General features: G+C 53.3%; 3 protein-coding genes across 3 annotated transcripts; 2 read left to right on the forward strand and 1 right to left on the reverse strand.

Moving 5' to 3' along the window:
* The first annotated feature begins 4,787 nt into the window (after nucleotides 1-4,787).
* Nucleotides 4,788-9,600, forward strand: PIRT (phosphoinositide interacting regulator of transient receptor potential channels). Its single transcript, XM_015879535.3, has 2 exons — nucleotides 4,788-4,932; nucleotides 7,607-9,600. Exons 1-2 carry the CDS (start codon nucleotides 4,930-4,932, stop codon nucleotides 8,027-8,029), a joined length of 426 nt encoding a protein of 141 aa, XP_015735021.3. The 5' UTR covers nucleotides 4,788-4,929; the 3' UTR covers nucleotides 8,030-9,600.
* Nucleotides 9,601-12,963: 3,363 nt separating this feature from the next.
* Nucleotides 12,964-16,465, forward strand: LOC107322293 (uncharacterized). The gene is made up of 3 exons (XM_085523249.1): nucleotides 12,964-13,100; nucleotides 13,328-13,391; nucleotides 15,338-16,465. The coding sequence occupies exon 3, from the start codon at nucleotides 15,379-15,381 to the stop codon at nucleotides 15,820-15,822; it is 444 nt and encodes a 147-aa protein (XP_085379375.1). The 5' UTR covers nucleotides 12,964-13,100; nucleotides 13,328-13,391; nucleotides 15,338-15,378; the 3' UTR covers nucleotides 15,823-16,465.
* A 2,439-nt stretch (nucleotides 16,466-18,904) lies between these two features.
* Nucleotides 18,905-23,825, reverse strand: RNF222 (ring finger protein 222). The gene is made up of 2 exons (XM_015879508.3): nucleotides 23,324-23,825; nucleotides 18,905-22,514 (listed from the first exon to the last, which is right to left on the reverse strand). The coding sequence occupies exon 2, from the start codon at nucleotides 22,481-22,483 to the stop codon at nucleotides 21,851-21,853; it is 633 nt and encodes a 210-aa protein (XP_015734994.1). The 5' UTR covers nucleotides 22,484-22,514; nucleotides 23,324-23,825; the 3' UTR covers nucleotides 18,905-21,850.
* Nucleotides 23,826-23,885: the final 60 nt, after the last annotated feature.

Here is a 23,885-nt window from a genome sequence, read left to right on the forward strand (position 1 = left end):
GGATGCTTGCATAGGATGAGCTTCAGCCTGCGAAGCAAAGCCCTGTAGAAGTGATGCCTGTCTGCAGCATCACAGGTTGTGGCAGTGATACTACTGGGGAGTGGGGAAGAGGGTCTGAAAAAGGCTCTTGGGGAGGGCAGATTCTCCTGCCAGTCCTATACTGAACACAGCACTCCTCAGATGCCAGTCTGGTATTCAGTTTCTTCTGCACAAGGATGCAGTCACAGCATCCTGGTAGGGTAACAGCACCATCTACTGCTGAAGGGTCCTGCAAAGTTTTTTCTTGGTCCCTAGACATGTGATGCTTTCTTAGCCTGGCCAAACCCTGTAGCAGCCCTTCAACCATTTGCTGAACATGGGAAAGTGACCTCCCATCAAGGGTAGAGGTATGGGTAGAGAGAACAGCTTCCCTTCCCTTCCCTTCCCTTCCCTTCCCTTCCCTTCCCTTCCCTTCCCTTCCCTTCCCTTCCCTTCCCTTCCCTTCCCTTCCCTTCCCTTCCCTTCCCTTCCCTTCCCTTCCCTTCCCTTCCCTTCCCTTCCCTTCCCTCCCCTCCCCTCCCCTCCCCTCCCCTGCCCTCCCCTCCCCTCCCTTCCCCTCCTCTCCCCTCCCCTTCCCTTCCCTTCCCTTCCCTTCCCTTCCCTTCCCTTCCCTTCCCTTCCCTTCCCTTCCCTTCCCTTCCCTTCCCTTCCCTTCCCTTCCCTTCCCTTCCCTTCCCTTCCCTTCCCTTCCCTTCCCTTCCCTTCCCTTCCCTTCCCTTCCCTATCCAGGCACCTCCTGTGCAGATGTCTGCTCTTTCCCATGGAGAAAGAGCCTTGGCTTTATTGATTTAACCCAAATAAAGAAATTTCTCACATTATTTGTTGCAGTGTTGGGAAACTGAGCTGCAACATGTATACCCCAGATCACACATCCCTTCTACCTGTCTCTATGAGTCTTGCAGACCCCTGGGTGGGCTTGCTGGAGCCCAGGAGCATTACTTAGAGATAGACACTGATTTGGGGCAAGAAGGTGTTGAGGATGGATATTCATTCCTATGCCATTCACATTCCTGAGGTCAGGACAGGAGGTTTGGTCTCCTGTCATCTCCATCTCAGCTTGATGCTATTGAAGATGAAGGGATCTGTTTTATTCCCTATTTTCTTCCCTTGACTCCACCAAAATTGGAAAGGACTTTCACCATAGACCTCAAACACCACCTCCATATTTGCTCTGGGCACAGGTGAATATCGAGTGAGAAAGGCTCATGGATGTAGGACAGGAAATTGGAGGAGATGTAAGGGAGCTCCTCTAGGCACAGAGCACTGAGCAGGTTCGTGGCATGGGCATGGCAAGACCATGCAGCCTTCCTTTAGGAAGTGGTGGAAAGGGACCTGTCTGGAGGGAGGGGCAGACAAAGCACCTATCTTGTTCACTGCTGAAATGAATGTCCTTGCCCACTTTTTAGACAATGAGTTAGTGACATGGAGGCCTCAATAGCCCAGGACATATCTGCCTTTCAGAGAGTTCACACTGGCATGGGAAGGGTCAGAGGAGGGCTGTGGGAGACCCTCCATCCTCAGGGCACACTGTGGCTATGATGGATGTAGCCTCTCAGGGCACAAGAAGCTGATGCAGAGCTCTCTATTACAGCATCACCGGTAGCAGAACAAGAGGAATGACCTGGTCACCAGCACACAGCAGTTAGAAGATGAAAATCAAACCATGAGGTGGAAAAGGCTGGAATAGCCCCTGTGCAGCAAAGAGGAGCTGCCCAGTCAGGTTATGCAGGGGGCATTGTGCCATCATGTCCACTGAGACACAGGAGGTTCTGCTGTGTGACCTTAACTACTGCAGTGCTAGATATCTCCTTATCAGTCTTATATCCTATCCTATCCTATCCTATCCTATCCTATCCTATCCTATCCTATCCTATCCTATCCCATCCCATCCCATCCCATCCCATCCCATCATCCCATCCCGTCCTATCCTATCCTGTCCTATCCTACCATCCACCATTGTGCTGCTGAGCAATGCAGGTGATCACAAACACCTCTGAAGTTGCCTAAGCTGCTTGGGACTATCTGAACATATCACTTGTGGCTGCACATGTTGCCTCCATCCCAGCCAGGAACAATAAGCTCAGTATGTCAGCCCTGACCCATGCACTTGTTCAGCTGGGATACAAAAGCTGGGAGGCAATGGCACCTGTCCTGGACAGGAGTTGAGTTGTGCCTCATGCTTTTATTTGCTGTCACCGTGTGGTTTGGTGGCCATATCTCATCACCCAAAGGGACTCAGAGTTGAATGAAATCTTCATTTCCCTTTCGCCAAGGAGAAGTCAAACAGAGAACGCAATGCACCCAAGGGCTACGCACAGAGAATCACATTACCCCATGTCCTGTTTTTGTCTGGGATAGAGTTAATTTTAGCTGCTATGGTGCTGTGTTTTAAATTTAGGAGAAGAGTAATGTTGATAACACACCACTGCTTGAACTGCTGCTGAGCAGTGCTTACACTAAGCCAAGGAATCTCCAGCTCCTTGTGCTGCCCTGCCAGCCAGGAGCTGGGGATGCACGAGGGGCTGGGAAGGGCCAGAACCAGGACAGCTGACCTGAACTGACCAAAGGGATATTGCATAGCACAGCATACCATAATGAATAATACGAGAGGGGTTGGGGAGGAGGGAGCTGCTGCTGCTGCTCAGGGACTGGGTGCTGGTCATTGTGTGGTGTGCTGAGCATGGCTTGTTTTAGATAGATATATGTTTATATCCATGCACATGTATATGTCTATTTATTATTATCGTTTTCTCCTCCAACTGGACGGCCGCATGGCCCCACGAGGTGGCAGCAGGCACCCACGGAGAGAGCTGGGAGCAGCGGCCAGGACAACCAGCTCCGAGAACGGGGCTATGGGATGGCATCTGTGAGATGAGAGCTTGGCACTGTGCTCCCGCCTGCTCCACCACCACAGGTCTGTTCCTGGGCAGGATGTGGGTGCCAGGGGTCCTGCAAAGAGCATGGGGTGAATGTGGAGGGGCTGAAATGAAATGGGGGTACATGATGGGAGAGAGCTGAAGCACAAGGATGGATGCTCCCAGTGGGAAGAACCATTTCTGGTCAGTCTAGAGCTGGTGCAGAAGCAGAGTGGTGAATTCATCTTGGCAGAGGTGCTGACATGAAACCTTCCCACCTCTGGCTGCTGGCTCTCAGATTAAAGGGCAATGGAGCCATTTCATTCCCTACGGCTTGGCCCTTGTGCTCAGCTAACACACACACCTCCCATCAAGAGATGTGGATAGTCCTGACAGATCACAGATAGGGATGCTGAATTAATCTCACCTCTGCCCCTACCTGTGAGCCCCTTGTTGATGAGGTCCAAACCCAACCCATGTCTGGCCAAAGGTCTACGTAGATCCAAACTGAGGGAGCTCACTTTGACAGACACTCCCTGATCTTCCTGCCTGAGCTCCCTATGCCCCACAGAGCTGCAACCACCCACAGCCCCTCTGAGCCCTCCTACTCTCCTTCCAGCCCCATGCACTGCCCTGAGATGCTCTGCACCCATCCCACAGCCCACACAAGATCTGTCGATCCCCCTTTACATCTTCTTGACCCATTCCACCCCACTCTGCTCCCTGCCTGTGTCCCTGGTGCAGCTCTGGGTACCAATACAGCACCAAACCAACAGAGAGCCCAGAGGGATGGCCACAGCCCCAGCAATGCTGCAGCCACTCCTGGCCATCAACAATGCCTGTACCAGGCTGGATCCCTTCCCTGCAGAAGGTGGATTCATGATGATGTAAGAAGATTTTAAAGTACGTCTGTGGATTCATCTACCCTCCCTCTCCTAGTAATGGGCTCAGGATGTTAATTAATTGCTAACTGCTAATGTCTTACATCCATCAAATGTCTCACAAGGAGCCTCCAAGTGTTTTGCAGACACTGGCTACCATCCCCTGATTGGAAGCACAGCAACCACAACCCAGAGCGGCTACAGGGACTGATGCTCAAAGCCTGGGGCAGCATCTCCAGCCCTGCTCCAGCAACCGACCCACCCTGCTCCTCCTGCCAATGGACTGCCTCCAAGCTGCGGCCTCTTAGCAAACCATGCAATCACATTGCTTATAAGTCAGAGCCCAAGGCAGGGAAACAAAGAGTTAACCAATATCCTGATGGGCTGGTGAGCTCATCAGAGCTGGGATACGCTCCACCGTTCATTAGACTCAACAGAGCCCAGTAGACAACATCCGGAGGGCTGCAGGGCTGAAGGTGAGCCTGGGTGAGGAGGGCAGGGTGCCCTGCTGAAGCCGTTCCATCTTTGCCACTGCTGGTGGTGGGCAGCCATCATCTGCCCTCCCCATGTAAGTAGAATGGACTTCCATGGGTTTGGTTCTGGGGTGGTGGATGCAGCACAACAAGGGTGGGGGTCATTCTTTTACTGAGCCCCAAAAGGGGTTCAGGAGCGCTCTTTGCTCATCAGAGCCCTGAGCACATCGGTGGGGCCAGCTGAACTCCAGGGGATGCTGAGAAGCTGCTCCCAAGGGATGCAGGAGGTTGGGCCCAACCCAGCTCCACTACACTAACAAATGGACACTGGCTCCGGCTTGGCTTACATCCCGGATGTGGTGGGGCTTGGAGGCAGTGTGTGATCCCCTGCCACTAAGCCTTGTTTCCCCAGCCCTGTTCTCAGAGCAGAGCCAGTCTGTTCACAGGGCCAGCACCGGCCATGGTAGGGTACGGAGAGGGCAGGAGGGAGGATGGGGCTGTAGGACGCTTTGTGCTGACACACCTCCATCTTCTCCCAGAGTAGAACCTGCTGAGCCCAACCGGATCTGTCCCTCTCTGCACTCATCCATGGCAATGGGAAGCAGGGCACCCTGAGCTCCCTGCTGCTTCTTCTGTGCGTCGGGGGATGCTCAGTGCAGCCACACAGGAGCAGAGCTCAGCATGGTGAGTTGGCGCTCGGTCCCCCCATGTCCCCTGTGCGACCCCCACCCACCCCTTCTACTGGGTGCTCCTCAGCCCCCCTGGCCATGGGGGGGTCTCACAGCTCTTGCACTCCTCATTCTGGGAGAGCCCTGGGGATGTTGGCTCACTGACGTGTGCCTCACTCTAATTACATCTGAACCTGATTGATAGATGCTGAATTAAATTTGGCTGAGGCATGGCATCTCGACAAGCTTCTGCTAAGAGCATGCATGTGTCTGTCCATACAACCTCCTTCCCCAGTCACCCCACCATCCCATATGGACTCTCCGAAGCATCTGGTCCCTTGTCCCAGCAAACCTGGTCCCACAGTTGTCCCCTGGGGGGTCCTGTATAGAGGGCACAGCCAAGAATCAGACAAGAGGCACCCCCAGCTATCAGGAGCCCCAAAAATATTCCTGGAGGGAACAGAGGCAGAAGTCAGGTGTTGAGATAAGAATGTGTAAGAGAGACCTGAAGAATCAGAGCTGCTTCCCCGTGGGAAAAGGAGGTGGGCAAGCTGGGGACCTGTGGGAATAGATCCAGCCTTAGCACGTCCTTGGGTAGGAGCAGGGCCTTCCAAGGGGCTCAGTCCATATCTGCAGGTTGGCTGTGGCACCCCATGTCCTGTGCTGCTCATGTGCTGCTCTCAGACTCTGAGGTGTCAGAAGGATTTTTGGCCTCTGTGGCTGCAGACAGAGCAGAGAGCTGCCCCTGTGTGAACACAGAGATGGGCAGGAAAATTAGATCACTTGTAACAGGATTTATTGGGGTCCTCAGCAAATGGGATCCTCAAACATCACCATGCAAAGCACTGGGAGAGCAAAAGGGGAGAAACAGCATCAGTCAAGGTTCCTCCTTCTGTCAGGGATAGAGAAAGACCCTGGTATGAGCAGTGCCTGCAGCAGCCAGCCATGTTATCTGAGATGCACTGTGGAGGCATGTGCAAGGCAGCAAATGGTCATCTGCTGATGCTCTCCTTACAACAATTATTATTCAGAATGTGGGGGAAACCTGATAGCATTATCCTGCTGGGCTGCTCAGTACGAGCATCTTCCAATGTGAGCACATCTGCGATGAATTAGGGATGGAGTATGGGCAGAGCAGGAGCTGAAATCACATTAGCTCTCCCAAGAGCTGCAGATACATGCAGAGCTTGCAGCCAAAGTCCTGGCCACGTGTAGAGAGTGAAACCTTTCTTGAGCAAACAGAAGGGACTCGTGCAAAGTGCTATAAAAATGATCAGCATCTGAAAATTGTGGTGAGAGGAATGGTTGTAAGAGAAAATAAAAGGGAAAAACAAATCCAGATTAGTGCAAATTCAAGCATGGAAAGAAGAGCAAGGTTTCTGCAGGAGACCAGCATTATATCTCTGCAAAGTGGAGAAGAAGGTGCTCTGCAAAGCTCATTGTATCCCAATGGGGCAAGCATGAGCAGGGAGCTGGGCACAGTGCTGGGGCTGCAGACAGGGACCTGGGCAGCATGACAGGGCTGAGGGTAAACTTCCAACCACAAAGCTGAATTAAAATTATACAGTGGCTTGAACATCAAAACTCTCCACAGTGGATGCTGGAATAAGAGAAAGACAAGAAATGCCATGACTGTGGAGGCTGAAATCTTGAGAAGAGATTCCCCAAAGGCCATAGCAAATCAGGATGGCAGGATGAGTCCACTGCTCTGCCCCATCTCTCCTTGATTTGACAGAGTAGGGGAGAGCTGCAGATGAGATGCATCGAGCAGCAGCAGCAGGAAATGGGCTGGAGGCACCAGGTTCTGGACTCATCTCCTCTGCACCTTGCTATAGGCAAAGCAGGATGCAAACCTGCAAACCCAGTGTGATAGTACCATGGTGCACATCTTCCTGGAAGCAAGCTCTGAACCTGCTGTGCCCGAGGGCCTGAGCAGGGTTTTGGATGAGCTGCTCTGGATCAGCATCAGGCTCACAGCCTGCACGGTGCTCAGAGCTGAGCTCAGCAGGCCCAGCCCTGCAGCACACTGAACCCTATGGGCGCTCCCTGCCAGCTCCACATCCTGCTTTCCCCCTGCTCGGATGAAATAGTGGTTAACATAATGCACTGCATTTTCCATTTATCATAATGATTTCCCCGTGCTAAAGTCATGCTGTTTCTGGGAAAATGCATTTCCTCCTCAAGTAGGTGAAAATCTAATGCAGGGGCAGGGCCCCTGAGAAAGCCACAGGTCTGACCCCAACGCCGCAAAGCACAGCACAGCATTGAGCATTAATTCCTCCTACAGCCCCCCCAGACCCACCCCTGCCATGGGCTGTCTCTCCCCATCCTCCCCCAGCTCAGGCTGCCCAGGGGCCACCCATAGTCTTGGGCATCTCCAGAGATGGGGCACCCACATCTGTGGGCAGCAGTGCCTCACTGCCTCTGGGCAAAGAAGCTCTAAGGAAGTGACCTGCCCTGGGGCAGGGGTGGACAATGGGACTCCCACATCACCCTCAGCCCTTCTCCCTGCAGGACCCAGTCACCTATTCTGAAATGTGTTGCTCATATAGGTGCGATGCTCTTCTCTCCCTGCACTTTTCCAAGTCTTTGGCTTGGCCAAGGGCATGCACTCATTGGTGACTAGATGGACAGCACTCAGTCCATCCTCCAGCACCAGTCCTCTGCTTTTTCTCTTTTGTCCACCCTAGGTCTCCCCCTCAGATCCCGCTCCCATGGCAACTCCCATCCCGAGCCCTAGTGAGAGTGAGAAGTCCCCCCCATCCAAGGATCTGCTGACCAGCAACACAGCCAGCACGCTGTGCATCAGCTCCCGCAGCGAGTCTGTCTGGACCAATGCCTCCAGGAGCAAGTGGGACATCTACCACAAGCCCATCATTGTCATGTCCGTCGGAGCAGCCGTCTTCCTCTTCGGGACAGTCATCACCAGCCTGTCGTGCTTCGAAATCAAGAACAGTGAGGTGTACAAAATGTGCGGCCCCGCTTTCCTGTCCATGGGACTGATGCTCCTGGTCTGTGGCCTCGTCTGGGTCCCCATCATCCGCAAGAAGCAGAAGCAGAGACAGAAGTCACACTTCCTGCAGAGCCTCAAGTCCTTCTTCTTTAACCGCTGAGCACCTTCCAGGAAGGCCCCAACCCCACTCCCCATGTTAACCATAAAAAGAAGCGTTCTTGTGTACTCTCCTAGAGGAATTTATCCCAGTCCCTTCCCTATAAGATGGAACATGCTGTACTGACCCCCAGCATGAAAGTGAACTTTGTATTTTGCCCAGGGAACCCCAGAAAAAAAGAGATCAGGACCTGGTGGTGAGCCCAGTGCCCTGCATCACCTCAACAGGCAACAGCCAACTCAACACATGCTGTGCAATGGCCAAACCAGCACATGAAGGGGAAAGCAGAGCTCCTGGCAGCCTCTGACAGCAGCTTTTGTAGGGCACAGCAGTGAAGAGGAGACAACCCAGTATGGTGTGGGTAAAGCTGCCGTGAGCACTGGGCTTCAAATCTGGCCCAAGGAGGTATCTCCAGTCTAAAGAACCATTCTCTGTCTGGACAACAAAGCCTGGGTTAATATAATTGGGCACATCATGTTCTGCCCCTGACTCTGAATGGGACTCTGACTTTTCAGACCCAGTTTGTCTCCCACAGCATCCCACCTGGGAAGACCTCAGCCCAGTGAACTGTGGCTCAGTGCCTGGAGCCCCGTGCAGGTGAACCCAGAACCAGAGCAGGCAATACATGGCTTGATGCTGATCAGAGGAAGAAGAGGGGCACAGGAGAGGAGATCGCACCTGCACCTCCATGCATTATTCCCACCCCCTTCCATGGATCACCCCCTTAAAGCAGTGGGACACTCCTGGGAGTGAAGACAGGCTGGCAAAAGGATACAGCAGCTCTGCAACACCCTGCTCTGTGTTAGGACAGTGAGCATCAGCACAGAACAACTTCCTTTTGGTTTGAGTGCCACATCCCTCAGGAGCTGCCACCACAGACATGCTGGGAGCTCTGGATAACACCAGGAGTCCCACTGAAAGCAGAGGTTGATCTGCAGATATAACCCAAAGCACCCACAGCCCAAAGTCTCATGATGACTGGGACACTCCCCCCAGGATGGGGTTAAGATTGGTGGTGTTCTATGATGGGGAGCAGCAGAGGCAGCTTCTGGCCCACAGCTGGCACAAGATGCACATGCTCGAGGAACACGTCCTGCTGACCCAGCTTGGCTGTGCCCTGAGTGATGTTTTCTTGCGGTGCACACGTGTCCAGCTGGTGCCAGCTGGTGAATGGGGTGTTGGAGGTGAGCGGTCTGGCAGCAGACCCAGTAAATCTCCTCCTGCTCCTCAGCCATTCATCCCTCTGAGCAGTGTTCTGCTGTTATTTTCGGAGCTGGCTTGGCACAAGGATGGTTCTCTATTGATTCGGCTGCAGTGGGCACAGTCTCACCCCAAGCTCCTGCCCAAGGATGAGCTGCAGCCAGAAAAGCAGGTGAGCAGCAGGGCTGGCATGGAAGACAGCACAGTATGAGGGATGGGGACACAGAGTGGGGTCCTGTTCTGCACACCTTGCAACCAAAGAGACAGCTGGTGAAGTGTCAATGAGAAGTCACTGAGATCAGAAATGTAACAGGATTCCATGCTGGTTATTTATAACAAGAATATTTGATTTAATTAAAGCAGAAATATCCCAAGGGTTTCACCTTGCTGCTGTGGTGCTTCATGACTGCTGCGCGAGGGGAGCTGGCTGTACCTGGTGTGTGACAGGCAACAGACCAGGAGTGCTGAAGCCATGGGTTGGGCTGGGGCTCTGTGCTGGGGTCTGCCCAGGGACCCCTCAGATGTGAAAGGGTGCACAGGTGGCATAGGAAGGGGTCAGTGGGGCATGGAGACTGCACAGATGGGGATTAGGGCAATAGCCCAGGGGTCAGCAGAGCTTGGGTCTGGTTGTTTGAGCTGCAGGGGTCTGACAGGTAAAGGGAGAAAAAGTAATTGAAGGCAGAGCTGGATTTGCCGGCTGAAGCTGAAGGTGCAGACAGAAGCCCAGCAGCAGAGTGAGATCACTCCACTGTATGAGAGACCCAGAGCTGGGTGGGATCTGCATTTACATGTGCAGTGCAAATTGGTCCCAGCTCTGGGAAATGCTGTTCACAAAGGCTTCACTGGAAGCTGACACCAAGTCCATGCCCTGACGCAGCCCAGCCAACATCACAGGGCCTCCAAGGAGGGAAATCTTGTCCCTGTGCTGTGCCAGAGAACCTCTGTGTCCTGCTGCCATGGGAGGTCTGCAGAGATGGGAGATGCCTTTGGGTTCAAAGCAGGGCTAGGACAGCAGAACCCTAAAAGGATAATAAAAACAAGGGGACATAAAGCACCGAGTTAGACGGCTGTTCCCAGTGCACCTCCTCCTGTCACTGCTGGGACAGCACACGGCTGAGGGACCCTAGGTCTGCACATGGGGTGGTGGTGCCTTCAGGCCATTTCCATGCATGCAGAAAGCACAGTTTTGCTGCCCCTGAAGCCCATTTGAATCCTCCTGGGATCTTTGGATCAGAACAAAGAAAGCAAACACATGCTGTAAAGAAAATACTGGGTCGGGCAACAACAGCAGTCCTGCCCAACTCTCATTAAAGCTAGATCCAATGTGATCTGCTTCCATGCTCTATGAAAAGAGAAGGAGACTCATAATGAACTTCACTATGTCTGCAGAACACTTTGGAGGGGAAATGTTTCCCAGTGTCTCTGGATGACCCCTGTGCAGAATTAACCAGTGTCATTGATGCTGGGCAAAGTCTTTGTCCAGGTTTGGCTGCAGCCCAGCCAGTGCCCGCCTTCTGAGTGCAAGGAATTATTTTATTAGGAAGTGCTTTCATTTTCTTTGCTATAAAGCTGAGCACAGGTGTGGGAAGGACAAATGTTTGCAAAGCTGAAGAGAGCCCAGAAAGCACCTGCTGAGTGCAGATAGAAAAACCACGGTCAGCCCCCCAAGGCTGTAAAAGTGGGAAACAGGTGAGATATGACAGCTTGGGTCTGGAAACCATCCCTGCAGCTGCTCTCAGTGCAGGTTCAGGTCTGAGCCAGCTCCCACCTGCTGAACCCACCACAGGGCTTTGCCCTGGGGAAAGCAGCCTCTGCATGCCCTGTTTTAAGGATTTGCCTCCCAACACTGCACTTAAATAAATATTGACTGACACCTGCTAGCACGAGATTTTGTCAGAGCTCTTCCATTCATCTGCTCGCATTCCAGCTGTGCCCAGCTCGTGTGTAACTGAGGGACATGCATTCATTGTTCCCTTTGGTGAACTGGTTCACTCTTGCTGCATACTTCTGCAAACCTGTCCAGGGCCACCTCTGGGATCATGCTCTGCTAACATCATCCTTTCAGCTGCAGCAGAACTGGGTTACAAAAAGGCAGAAGATGTAGGCAGTGCTCTCCGCTTGATCCCATTTATTTGTTTTTTCAATGCCTTGGGGAATGAAATGCATCTGTCTGCAGTTTTCTGAGCTGAAAATTGGAGGTGAATGAACTTCTGGAAACCTCTGGGTCCCTTCCCAGCCTGGGGGAGTGATTTTATTTCCTGTGTTGCATTTCCTTGAGTGCTATCTCTGGCAGATCACTGCTCTCTGCACTGCTTGCTATGGCTCAGCACCACGGAGCTGCACCCAGATGAGAACATTCCCCATAGGGCAAATCCCAGCTGGGCTTCTGGAATCCCCCCAAAGCACCATATAACATCAAACCTGGGGGGGAAACAGGGAGCTGCCATTGCCAGCTTGGTTTTTTGCTTTCATTTCCATGTCCTAAGCAAGAAACGCAGCCCAAAAGAAAACTCTGTCTTGCCTGATGGGATCAAGGTGGCCTCTTATAGTGTGGGGCTGGGCAGGCCAGGGCTGACTCCTGCTCCTTACATCAGTCCCACCTTCAGCTGAGCTGTTTGCTTTGGAGGTTGCAATGCACAACATCCCACATGGCTGATGTCTATGGGCATAAGAGACTGGAGAAAGTTGGGTTAGAAGGGGGCAGAGAAGTCTTGGTGCATTAAGAGGGGTTTCCTGAAGATGGTGAAGGCTACTTAATGGAATATGGAAAAGCTCTCTGAAATCCAGGGAATGGAAGAAAAAGACCCTGGAATTAAAATAAATGAACAGATAGACCCAAACACAAGCAGCCTGGATAAGGGGGGAGAGGCTGATGGGGACGTGTTCTGTGATGCTCATAGGGGTGGCAGGCAGGGGCCCAGTGGCTTTTAGCACCTGTGCAACAAACATGGTGCCCAGATCCAGCCATCATCCTGTTCCTAGTGCCAGCCTTGCACTTGCCCCAAGGCCATCCCTGGCCAAGGGCTCCCTCAGCTCTATTTGCCATCCTGTGCTGACTGGAGAGAAAGGATGTCCCCAGCATCACACAGCAACTGGGGAGCAGAAAGCATCAGCCCGGCATCCCACCAAGCTGCTTGCAGGCAATCTCTGGGAAGTTTCACCTACTGCAGTGATTCACCACTGACCTGACAGTTCCCACTCTGGGGATGGGCGATGGCACGGGCTGTGTGATTTCTGGCTTTCCAGCAAGACCTGCTTTTGGGAGGGGTTGCAAGGGAGGTGCACTTTGACACTCCAGAAAAAGCCCCGTGTCTCAGTTTCCTAATAAAAAGAGGGAAGCCCCGTGTCCTGCTGTGGAAGAAGCTGAGACAGCGATGGTGAGGCCATGAAATGGTTAAAGCAGTGTCATGCTGCCTCCCGATTGTTCTGCAAGGTGTGTTGTGACATTTGTACTTCCTCCTGCCACGGCGGCGGGGAGGGATGCTGGGGCTGGGGCTGCAGCATGGCCCTGCATGGGTTGGCTGGGCGCTGTGGCGCGGTGCTGCTGCTGGCCCTGCTGTGTGATGTGGTGGGGCTGATCCTGCTCCTCCTGGGGCTGTTTGCTCCTCTCAGCTACTGGGACTTCTTTGTTTACTTGGGAGCGCTGCTGCTTGCCTTCAGTCTGCTCTTCTGGACCTTCTGGTACACGTTCAACATCGAGGTCCCCTATAGGGAGCTGGGTTTTAATTGACCTTCGGCGCTGAAATGGGAACTTACGCTTGGAGGAGCAATCTCACCAGCTGGGAAGCTGCAAAGCATCATTTCATTGGTGAAGAGCATCCACAAAGACTGCGGTTCTCCGAGCATCACCTGCCTACATGGACACCAGGGAAAGGTACCATGGGCGTCACGCACAGGGATGCTTTGTTGGTGCTGGGGAGCTGGAGCTGCTGGAGGTAGCCATGCTGCAGGAGGAACATCAGATTTACAAATGCTGTGGGGTGGATTAATGATGGGCAAGGGTGTGGGTTGGATGAGATGAGCGTGGGTAAGTGAGGCCAGGGATGGGATTTGGGTGGAAGTAGAAAGTGGGGTTTGAACCTGCTCTGATCTTCCCATCAGACGATTCTGAGAACTGTGGACAGCCCCTGCTGCCATACAACAGCACCTGGTGGTAGAGAGACAGGTAATGATAACTGTACCCTGGGTAAACAGAGTGCCAGTAGGAACAACTCAGAGCTGGGCTGTCTCTTAGCACCAAGACCTCTGGTGTGAACATTGTGGCTGCAGCAAACAGGGATGCGAGGAGCAAAACCTGATGTCAACCAAACTGTGCTCAGTTCTTTGCATGTGTCACTGTTCCAGGGCTGCTCAGGCTGGGGAGGCTTTTCAAGTGGAGGGGTGTATTTCCAGCAAGTCAACATGGAGCTATAAAGAGCCAAATAAAGGCTGTGTCACCAGGAACAACGCACAGCCCAGTGATAAACGCTGAGCACACAGAAACTGGGTCCAAAGTGCCATGTTGGAACACCAGCTTTGAGATTACGTTCCTTTAATCTCAGGCTGGTCCAGGCTGTGCCTGCTGGCTTGGCATAGCCCAGCAGGCACAGAGATTAGGTGGTGCCTTGGAGGTGCTCAAGGCCATGGGTGAGCCCTGGGCAACCTGATCTGGTGAGGGGCAACCAGCCCATGGCAAGGGATGGGGCTGCGTGGGCTGTAAGGTCCTTTCCAACCAAACCATATTGTGGTTCTGGGATTTCTTTTGTCCCAAAAGGGGTGTTCCTCCCCATCAGCTTGCTGTTGTGGCTGCTGGAGCCCATTTGTTCCAGTTAATTAGTGGCAGCTCAGGGCTGTGTGTCATGCAATCAAAGAGTGATGATGACAGCAGGATGCCCCACAGACAACCCTTGCCCCAAGGACCTAATGGCTTTATAACAACACAGGAGATAAGGAGAGGCAGAGATGAGAGTGATGTCCCTATGGGCACGTGCCAGAGTTACCAGTACTGGGACTGGGCTCAGCTCTCCTCAGCTCTGCCCTCTCACCTCACCTAGGCACGTAGCACAGGAGGTTTGCCAGCGATGGGATCTCCAACCATCAGCCATTCAGGGCACACTTCCTTGTGTGACTTTTTGATAAAGCCTTTCAGAATTAGCAAGGAAAATATTTCCTTTATTCACTAACTTTTTGGCATTTCTTCTCCTGAGGGAGGTGACTGCCAGACACAGCCTGTGTCACAGTGTACCTGATGGGGTGCCTCGCTTTCAGCCCTTTCACCCCCACCACCATCAGGTTTCTGGGTGCTTTTCCACCCCTCTGCCCTTCAGCCTACCTCCTTCAAGAATTTCCTTGATGCGCCTCCAGATAAGAGCCTGTAAAAAGCATTAGTTGGATACTGCAGCAACACAGGAGGAAGGGCAGCAGCTAACAACACCCTCCTTTATTTGCTCTGGGATTTTTAATTGCTAGTGCTTAGCCTGCTCAATCCAGCCCACAAAGCCTGGCCGAGGGCTTTGTCACCACTCAATGTCTGTCCCTTGTTGGGTGCCGCCTGGGCAAGGCTGGAGGACAACACCCAGAGGGGAATGGGTGCAAGGTCCCTGTCACCGCCTGTCCCTTCTCCTGATGTGGGCTGCTCCTTGACACAAAGGACACACTGGAGCCCTCTTTGCCTGATGCTTTAACTCCCAAATGCTGCAGAAGTGCATCCCAGGTATCATCCTCCATGGCTCATGCACACTCTCAGTAGCCTTGGCCCCCTGTATCACAGCCTTCCATTCCCTTCCCTGCACCTTGCTGGCACTGGAGGGATACATCAGCCCCAACCACGTCATGGTTTTGGTGGTGTGGATCTGCATGAAGTCCTCCTGTGACCAAATATTAGCAGCTCTACTTGTTCCTCTGCCTGGGCTGATCCTGAGCCTTGCAGTGCCCAGCTGAAGGTGGAGTGGCTGTGCTTGTGAGCATGGGCACATCCTCTTTGTTACCTCTGCTGGTGCTTCTGTATCTGATCTTAGGATCAATGGCCCCTTAAGTCCCAGAGTTTTGATTTTATAAGTCCTTACTGAGGAGATTTTGAGTCAGCAGGATTTGTTAAGGTACTCACATCTCTTTCCATTGTCTGTTTATAAGGGACTAAAGAGGAGCAGACTGTGAATGTAGGGAGCAAGCAGATGGAGAAGAACAGCACCAAACAAGGACTCCATCCTGCCACTCCTCAACAAAAGGTCTTCCATTGCAAACCTGCCACCAAAAAGACACAGAACGAGTTGCACTGTATTGACCTGCTGAGCACATCACTGTCAACATGGGCACGAGTACTGCAGGCACCCTTTGAATGGTGCCTTTGTTTCCTCTCTGAGCATCCTTCTACCCACTGCCATGATCTCAGTGAGCCCAGCAGGAGCTTCCTGGCAGCAGCTGAACTGCTGCAAAGTGTCCTGGTGAGTGTTTGCAGGACCCAGGCAGCAGCACGGACCAATTCTCCCAGCCCCACTGAGGGTGTGAAGTGGCCTGTGGCACCAGCGGGACATGGAGCCTGGGGACCTCACCTGTACTTCGATGCACTCAATGGGAGAGTGACACAACAAAATGGGGAGGGACTGGGGATTTCCTAACAGAAGCCAGCTGGTGGCTGGATGGAGGTCTTAGGTACATTTTACCTGATCTCAACAAGTTCTCATGCACTTTCTATTGGCACTTACTGATGTACTCAGGAGGTTTAAGTTCAAAGAACTACTGAAGCTGAGGACAGATATGAAAAGATGCAGTGTTTCAGCTGTCAGACCGGAGGCTCAGTGCAGAAACAAGCCTCCCTGCTAACTCCAAGTACAAATCTCAGGTGAGAGGGGATGAAGAGATCTATGTCTCCCTCCTCATTCCCAACAGTATTCAGTGTACCATAAAGACATCTGTGGGGTAGAACCACATCTAACACCTACCAGATAGGTTGTTCCACACTTTCCATTGCAGGCATCAGTTTCCCGTAATTTAAAACTTTACCCAGCTTCATTCCAGTTCCATTTTGATTTCCCATCCCAGAGCTCCTGTCTCAGAGACACGGAACAAGGAATCCTTGCACCAAGGGATGGCATCAGACCCATTGAGCTGTGCCCTGGGGTTGCAAAGCTCTGCAAGGCCCATGAGAGCCTGTTGTGCATTGCACTGTTTTGGAGGAACTGTTTTGGTGTCACCTTTCTGGTTTTATTTCATTGTGTTGGTTCTTTATCCTTTGTTAAAGTTGCTGCTTTCCCTTTCAAAGTCATGTGTTTACTGAAGGTTGATGGTGGGGTGAGGGGGGATTTATGGCTGTGCTAACTCTGTCCATGTGTGGCTTTTACGTATGGGAGAATGGCTGAATCCAGACATCTGTCCCTGGCTGATCAAACAAGAAGCCAGCTCATAGCCAGGAATGTGATTCAATTTGAACTTCACCCATGGGCAGAGCCAGCCTTGCTTAAAGACTAGCAAAGTCCTGCAGCTGGCCCTGCCAGAACCACAGCAGTGCCTCCATGTGCTCCCAGCACTGGCAGCACTCTAAGCAGGGCTTCAACTGGGGTTTAAGCCTCACCAACCCTACCTGCTACAGATGCCCCGCAGTGGATGGGCAGGGTGGATGAATGGGGTGTCATGGGGATGCTGAACTGCAGAGCCACTGGAGAAGCTCATATCTTTAATGTCTGACCTGGCTTTCTCTGGGAAGCAGAGGGCAGCAAGAAATAACCTATAATTTTGGGGATACAAAAGGACTTGCTAATGGACAGAAAATGGAGACCAGCTCTTTCTGGAGCTGTGCAACAAAAAAGATGAGGTAATGGGTGCTGTGGAAAAATCCAGTGGGATAGAAGTCACATTGAGAGTGGTCATAGAGCAGAACAGGACTGCAGGGAGCTGAGGGAAGGATATGATCTTGAAATGATTCGGGCTTCTGCACCACACCAGCCATGGGTATGAGATCACTTCCCCAAATCCTAAGACTTCACTGGTGCCCTCATGGCAGCCTCACTCCAGTGGTTTTGCAGTGTTCTGTTGGTAGAAGACATCCATACTCTTGCCCCCCCCTGCCCACCCCCACCCTAGATCCCCTCCCCCAGTCCCGCTTCACTTCCCAGCCCCCACTAAAGACTGGAGCTCCATTAGTGCCTGCCTGAGCCCTGGCTGGGTTTCAAATGGATCCAGAACTGCCAGCCAGAAGCTAATTGTGCTCACTGCAAAGCCTCTCAATCATTAGCAATAGGAGTGAGAAGTGTCTGTGACCAGCAGCCAGCGGATCTTGCCCAGGGGTTGGACAAGAAGATAAAGAGCATCTCCAAATGACAGCAGTCCATGTGTGATGCTGAGATCCCTGTGCTTCCTATGGCTTGTGGCTTCCTGAACAAACCCCTCATGCATAAACTCACACACCCCTGAGTGGGAATCAGCCCAGCTGCCCAGAGGACCCTCAAGGGCTCCTGCATACTTGTGCCAAGATGTGCCCATGCACAGTGAGCATGGGCAGCACAAAGCAGCAGAGAAGTCACTCCCAGGACAAGGAAAGTGGCTTTCCCAGCTCTATATACTGTTGCAGAATTGCACATCACTTAACACAAAGCCTGCTGAAAAGGTCTTCCTAGGAAATTCTCATTCAGGTGTCCATCAGCAGTTGCTGGAAAGAAGCAGTTATGGAGTTCCTGAAGCTGTGTGTGACCTTCATGAGAGAAGCAACCAGACCAGGGAGGGGGCATCTGGTCCCACAGTGGGCATTCAGGTGTCAGCAGGACACCAGCTGAGCCCTTCATGCACTGCCAACCCCAGACACATTCCAGCTTTGGAAAACCCCACTTCTTGTGCAAGGCTCCAGAAGGGGATTTCTGCCTGGGGCTGTGCCCCATATGCCACCACAGGTGGACAATGTGAACAAGCGACTGCCATGTGCCAGAGATGGAGCCAGAAAGATCTTGGCTGAAGAGACTCAGGCATGGGGGCATCCAGCTGGGTCACTGTCACCACGCATACACCCCACACCAATTGGACAGCCCAGGCCAGTTCCACCCCATCCTTCACGGGCTGGGTGCAGGGAGGGGAGGGAGCTCAATGGAGCCTTCTTCTTAATTATTCATGCTTAGATTTCAGCTGATGGAGCTGGGGCTCTCAGAGGCTGGATCCTAATGGAGCCTGCTGGCATGTCTGGCCAGTAAGCACTCCTGGGCCATGCACAATTCCCACCTCTCCCATCTCCAAGCCATAAAAGTGCCACCTTCTCCCGCTAATGATGCATTATGCAGCCATTACCCAGAGTTCATAGACCTGCTGCCACCAGGCAAAGGTAATGCTGATGTAGGAAGGGCAGCTGTGTTCTCCAGCATGGGAAATCACACACTGATGGGGGTTGCCCAGCCAGCAATTCTAAACAGAGAAAGGGAAGAATTTGACATGGAGAGGCACTGGGACCAACAGCACCCCTATAGACCAGTCAGCATCGTGCTGTGCTGATTGCCTGCACAATATCTCCACCTGCAAAGTCATCGTGCCATGGGTGATAGATGGAGTCATCAGTCGAAGATGAGTCAGGAGTAGCAAAGTCAGTGTTTGGACACTGTGCAGGAGAACATCTTAAATGCATCAGGAGTGGCTGCCAGCCTGCTGGCTGTTCTGGTTGTCCCTTTACAGTGCTGCACAGGGATTCCTGGGACTTTCAGCCACTCCTTTCCATGTGGACATCTCACACAGCTGGAAAGGACTGGAAACACAGCCCTGCTGTGTGCACAGCTCAAGGTGCCATCTAAATACAGATGGGGTTCACGAGGACCACAGTGTCACGGCAAGGCTTAGGTGATCTTACAGGGTCCTATATATCATTCCCAAGCCCAGTTTCTTCTCTCTTGTTCATCCAACATGGAAAATACAAACACCTGTCCATGTGCCCATTCATCCCCCACAGCCCTTCATCCTCATACCTCCATCTAGTGCCCTGTTCTCATGCTGAAGCTCCATCCATCCATTTAATGCCCATCCATCCCCACTCACTCACCACCCAACTATTCTCTGCCCATTAAATACTCATATGTGGGAGAAAAGGATCAAACCTGGGGTGGTTTTGGCTCCCCCTACAAAGACAATACTAAATCTCATAGTGCCTGTGCTGGTGGTCCTATAGCAGTTAGAGAAGTGCAGAAAGGTTCTCTTACTGGAGGACAGAGGGCACACTGTTAGATAGGATCTATACCCCCACTTTCTTCAGAGAGGAGCATCCTTCAGAAGCACCTGCATGGGCAGACAGCCACTGTACCTGAGTCCTCCCTCAGCAGGCTCCTCAGGCCTGTAGCAGGTGGTTGGAGCTTTCTCCAGGCCTTTATAAAATCACTGAGCTGGCAGAGACATCCCGGCTCTTATCTCAGCAGCTGGCACTCAGCACAGGCCTCTGAGCTGCCTGCCTGGGCAGTGCCAATGCCTGCAAGTGCCTGCAGCACAAGGGCTGGGTGCTGGATCAGGGTCATGCAGCCTGCTGGACCCAAGTAAGTAAGGAAGTAATTGCCCTAATGGGCTCCTGCCTTGGGCAGCTTGTAGTTGCTTGTGAAAAAAAGCCCATGCTCTGGGCTCATCCCTGTGGCAGGGAGACAGACCTCCAGTGTCACCAGGAGATAAGGGATGGAACATCCTGACCTTCCCCTGCAATGGAAACAGGTGAAGGGTTTGTGATGGAGCCAGGGCACCAAGGGCATCTACAGGAGTCCCAGCAGCTTCCAGCATAGATTGCAAGCATAGGAACCTGCAGCTGACACACTAACTCTGTGAGATGGTGTCCAGAGATTGTGGCCACATTAGAAGGACCAAACAGGGCTGCATGTGTGTCCTCACCACAGATGATGTGGGAAATCAGCAGAGAATGCAACCATGCAATGCATGTCTGTGAGCTGCAGGATGAACCAAATCACTGAGGTACTCAGCACTGAGCTGCAAGTGGCCTCAGCACCCTGTGATGCCCCTGGCCCTGATTCTGCAGGGGGAAGCTGCACAGCACCTGCAGGCTTGGCTTTGCTGGAGCTGCAAACCTCCTCCACAGGAATCAGCAGCAGAGGGTGGCACAGGAAGGACTGGTTCCTTAATGACATTAATAGCAAGAAAATAGGATGCTGGCAACTTCTCCATCAGGACTGGGAATATCTATCCCAGATACACACAGACCCCAGCGGATGTGGGTGGCTCTGGTGAGGATGTGGGGATGGGGACATCAGCCCTGAGCAGCAGGAGGGCGTGGGTGCAGCATTGGGTGCAGGCTCTGCCTTGTTGGCAGCTGCTTACAGCCAGATTTCCCGGGGGGTGGCTCTGTAACTCTCCCTCTTGGGAACGCAGGGTGCCACCTCCCAAGCCTGGTTCTGTTCCCGTGCCAGTCCAGCTCCGGCCAAGCAGTGCCACCCTGTGGCAAACCCAGAGTGATGCCCCCAGACCCCACCCAATGTCCATGGCACTGCCTCTCCCTGCTGATGGCACCCCTAGACTTGGTCTCCTCTTCCCTGCTGCCACCCCCAAGATGTCCCCTCTCAACCCAGAGCTGCTGCTGAAGTCCTTTGCCAAGTGGCTCCTGGACTCCAGCAGTCAAAAGTGGGCTCTCCCAGCCCTGCCTGCCCCTCAGCAGCCCTATATGCCAGGGGCTGGCTCCCTGGCACCCTCCAGTACCTCCCCAACATCCAGAGTAATAATAATGAGGGCAATTATTAAATGAGGAGGCAGGGACGCATTATTGGCAGGTAATTATTTCTTATGAAATAAGATTTCCATTCCAGTGCAGTGTCTCAGGTACTTTTCCCTGAGCAGTCTCCCAATGCAGGGGTCAGTGTCATTACACCTGGTACACAGCTATTGAAACAGGCCCAGGGGTGGATGAGCGATGCCCTGCATTTGCTCAGAGATGGGCCATAGGGCTGCCATGGGAATTTCCTGCTGAGCAGCATTTCTAACACTGGGCAGTTTTTATTTGTCCTCTTGAAATGTCCTGGGTGATCCCAAAGCACTGCAGCCCCCTGATGCCCAGCAAGAAGGATTCTCACTGTAGGAGCTACGTGCCACAATCCTGACAATGACAGCAAGGGACATCCTGCTCCTACTCCGCGTGTCAGGGACCTGTGAAAGCACCAAAGTGCATTCCTGAGCACCACAGTCACTGTGACTGTGACTTCTTTTGGAGTGGGCATGGGGGAACCCCAATCTCACGTACACCTCTCAGACGTCCACACCTCCCCCTGATGTGGGGACAGGATGGAATCCCCAGAGCCACCCCTGATGCAGCCCAGATCTATGCCTTCACTCCCTGCCCACTGCCTGTCCCTGGGTGCCCAGGGCAGGAGGGACATGGTGATAAGCAGGAGCATGGACACCTCTGGGGGACCTGAGAGCAGGGCTGAGGGAGGGCAGGGCTGTGAGCTGGGTCCTTCTGGCTCCACCACACCACTAAAACACAGAAGGATCCCTCTAACAGGACTCAAGCAGCCACATTTCAACCAAATGAGGCAACACCTCTAGCATGTGAGCACCCAGAGATCTTCAGGAACATCCCAGATTCATGGGCAGATGGGAAAACTTCCCCTGGAGCTGCATCCAGGCTTTCTCTGGGAAGGTGCCAGCCCCAGCATCAGCACCATTCCTCCACCATCACAGTCTCTCCTGTCCTCACTGTGAGTCCCTCTTGACCAGCAGCAGCCAGGGCAACACAGCTGCCAACAGGGCCACAGTGAGGATGAGCAGCACTGCCAGAGCAATGGGCGACTGGCAGAACTGCAGCCCCAGGGCCGAGCTGGAGGACATGGTGCTCTGCGTCTCTGCCTGGCTTTCTCTCCGCAGGGAGGAGTAGTCCGTGTCCACCAGTGGCATCCCATGCCTGCTGATGATGAAGATATGGGCTCCACGTGCCAACTCTCCCTGTGCACCCGTGGGGCTGCACCTCTCCAAGCTCTGCACCGGCATCACAAAGTGACTGGGTACCACCAGGGTGTTGCTGCTCTCCAGTTTGGTCAGCTGGGATAAGGAGGACGGTGACAGGGGCATTTCCAGTGTCCGTGGGTTGGACGGCCACAGCGCCTTCTTCTTGCTGAGGAAGGTGACGTAGCGGCACACAGGGCAGATGATGCTGCTCTGGATGTGGCCGTCCAGCTTGGCAGAGAGCAGGCACTTCACCAGGCAGTCGTGGCAGAAGGCGTGCCCGCAGCTGAGCTGGCGATGTGTGTGTTCCAGGGGGTGGAACTTCTCGTAGCAGACGGGGCACTCAGCAGGGGCTCCTTCCTTGCTTGGTGAGGTCTCAGCCATCCCTGAGCTGCAGACCGCGGGCACTTCCCAGCTGTGAGCAGGGATATGGGGTGTTATAGGGGTCTCAGGTGCAATAGTTACCATGGGATGTCCCAGCCCAATAGCCGGGTCACTGCTGGAGCGCATTGTGTGCCTGCTAGTCACAGCATTGCCCTGCTGCCTGGCGTGTCCCCTGCTCTGCCCTGGTGCACAGTGGGGTGCAGGGACAATGGGACACAGAGCCTTGTATGGGCTCGGTCTGAAGTATTTCTCAGGGCAAGGAGCATTCAGAGAAGGAAGAATGGAGAAAGAGAAAGAGAGGGAGGAGGAGAAGAGAAGGAGAAGGAAGAGGAGAAGGAAGAGGAGAAGGAGAAGGAGAAGGAGAAGGAGAAGGAGAAGGAGAAGGAGAAGGAGAAGGAGAAGGAGAAGGAGAAGGAGAAGGAGAAGGAGAAGGAGAAGGAGAAGGAGAAGGAGAAGGAGAAGGAGAAGGAGAAGGAGAAGGAGAAGGAAGGGAGGAGGGACACTCAGTTCCAAGAGTGGCTCAGCAGTTGGAATTCCATGAAGAAGGCAGGTTCTCCAGACCATGCTGTGTTTTCAGATCTAATCTGCTCCCCATTTTGCATACCATCAGTGCACCCCGAATGCCCTCACAGCTGTTTCTAGGGGTTTTGCATTCCCTCCTTGCTGCTGGACACATGTGTATGGCAGCCCAGGAGCCATTCCCTGCACTGGGATGGCCATGCCAACACGAGGAGCCATCCCTTACAAGAAGAGGGACCCGATTCCTGCTCTATTTTAGCGATTTGCTGCTCCCTGCAGAGCCACAATAATCCCTCACCCTGTGCCCCAGAGTCCCCCTACCTTCTGCAGGGCCCCAGGGCAGGGTCCTCTCCATCCGCTCCACTGCTGTCCCCAGCGCTGAGCACCAGCCGGGCTGGAGAGCGGGGTGCCTATATAACAGCAAGGAGGTGGCTGCGCGTTTCATGCGAGCTGGTTGCGTAAAGGCAGGAGCGAGGACAGGGCAGCACCCGGGCTGTGAATGCAGAGGAACCCGTTCGAGTTTTAAAGCCTGAACCCTGCCAGGGAGTGGGTGTGGAGCCAGCATCAGGCGTCAGAGGGCAGGGATAGGTGGCACAGTGCTGCCTGTTGGCCTCCCTGTAATGGGATCCCAGGGTCAAACCTCAGGCTGCTGGCCCCCATACACAGCATGGCCCCATATCAGGGACAGGCTCAGCTCTGTGCACAACCACACATTGCTGCTCCCCATCCCCACATTGGTCTCATCTCCTTGCTCGCTCCCCTGTGTGTCACCCAGCCCCACAGTGCTAGATGGTCAGTCCAAAGAGCAGCATGGCTGTGGGCAACCCAGACAGCTCACAGCAAAGCAGAGCTCTGGTCAGTCACCTCCTTCCTGCCTGCAGGG

Source organism: Coturnix japonica, chromosome 23 (genome assembly GCF_054131305.1).
Source record: "Coturnix japonica strain WE chromosome 23, WE-NBRP24, whole genome shotgun sequence".
NCBI classification, from domain to species: domain Eukaryota; kingdom Metazoa; phylum Chordata; class Aves; order Galliformes; family Phasianidae; genus Coturnix; species Coturnix japonica.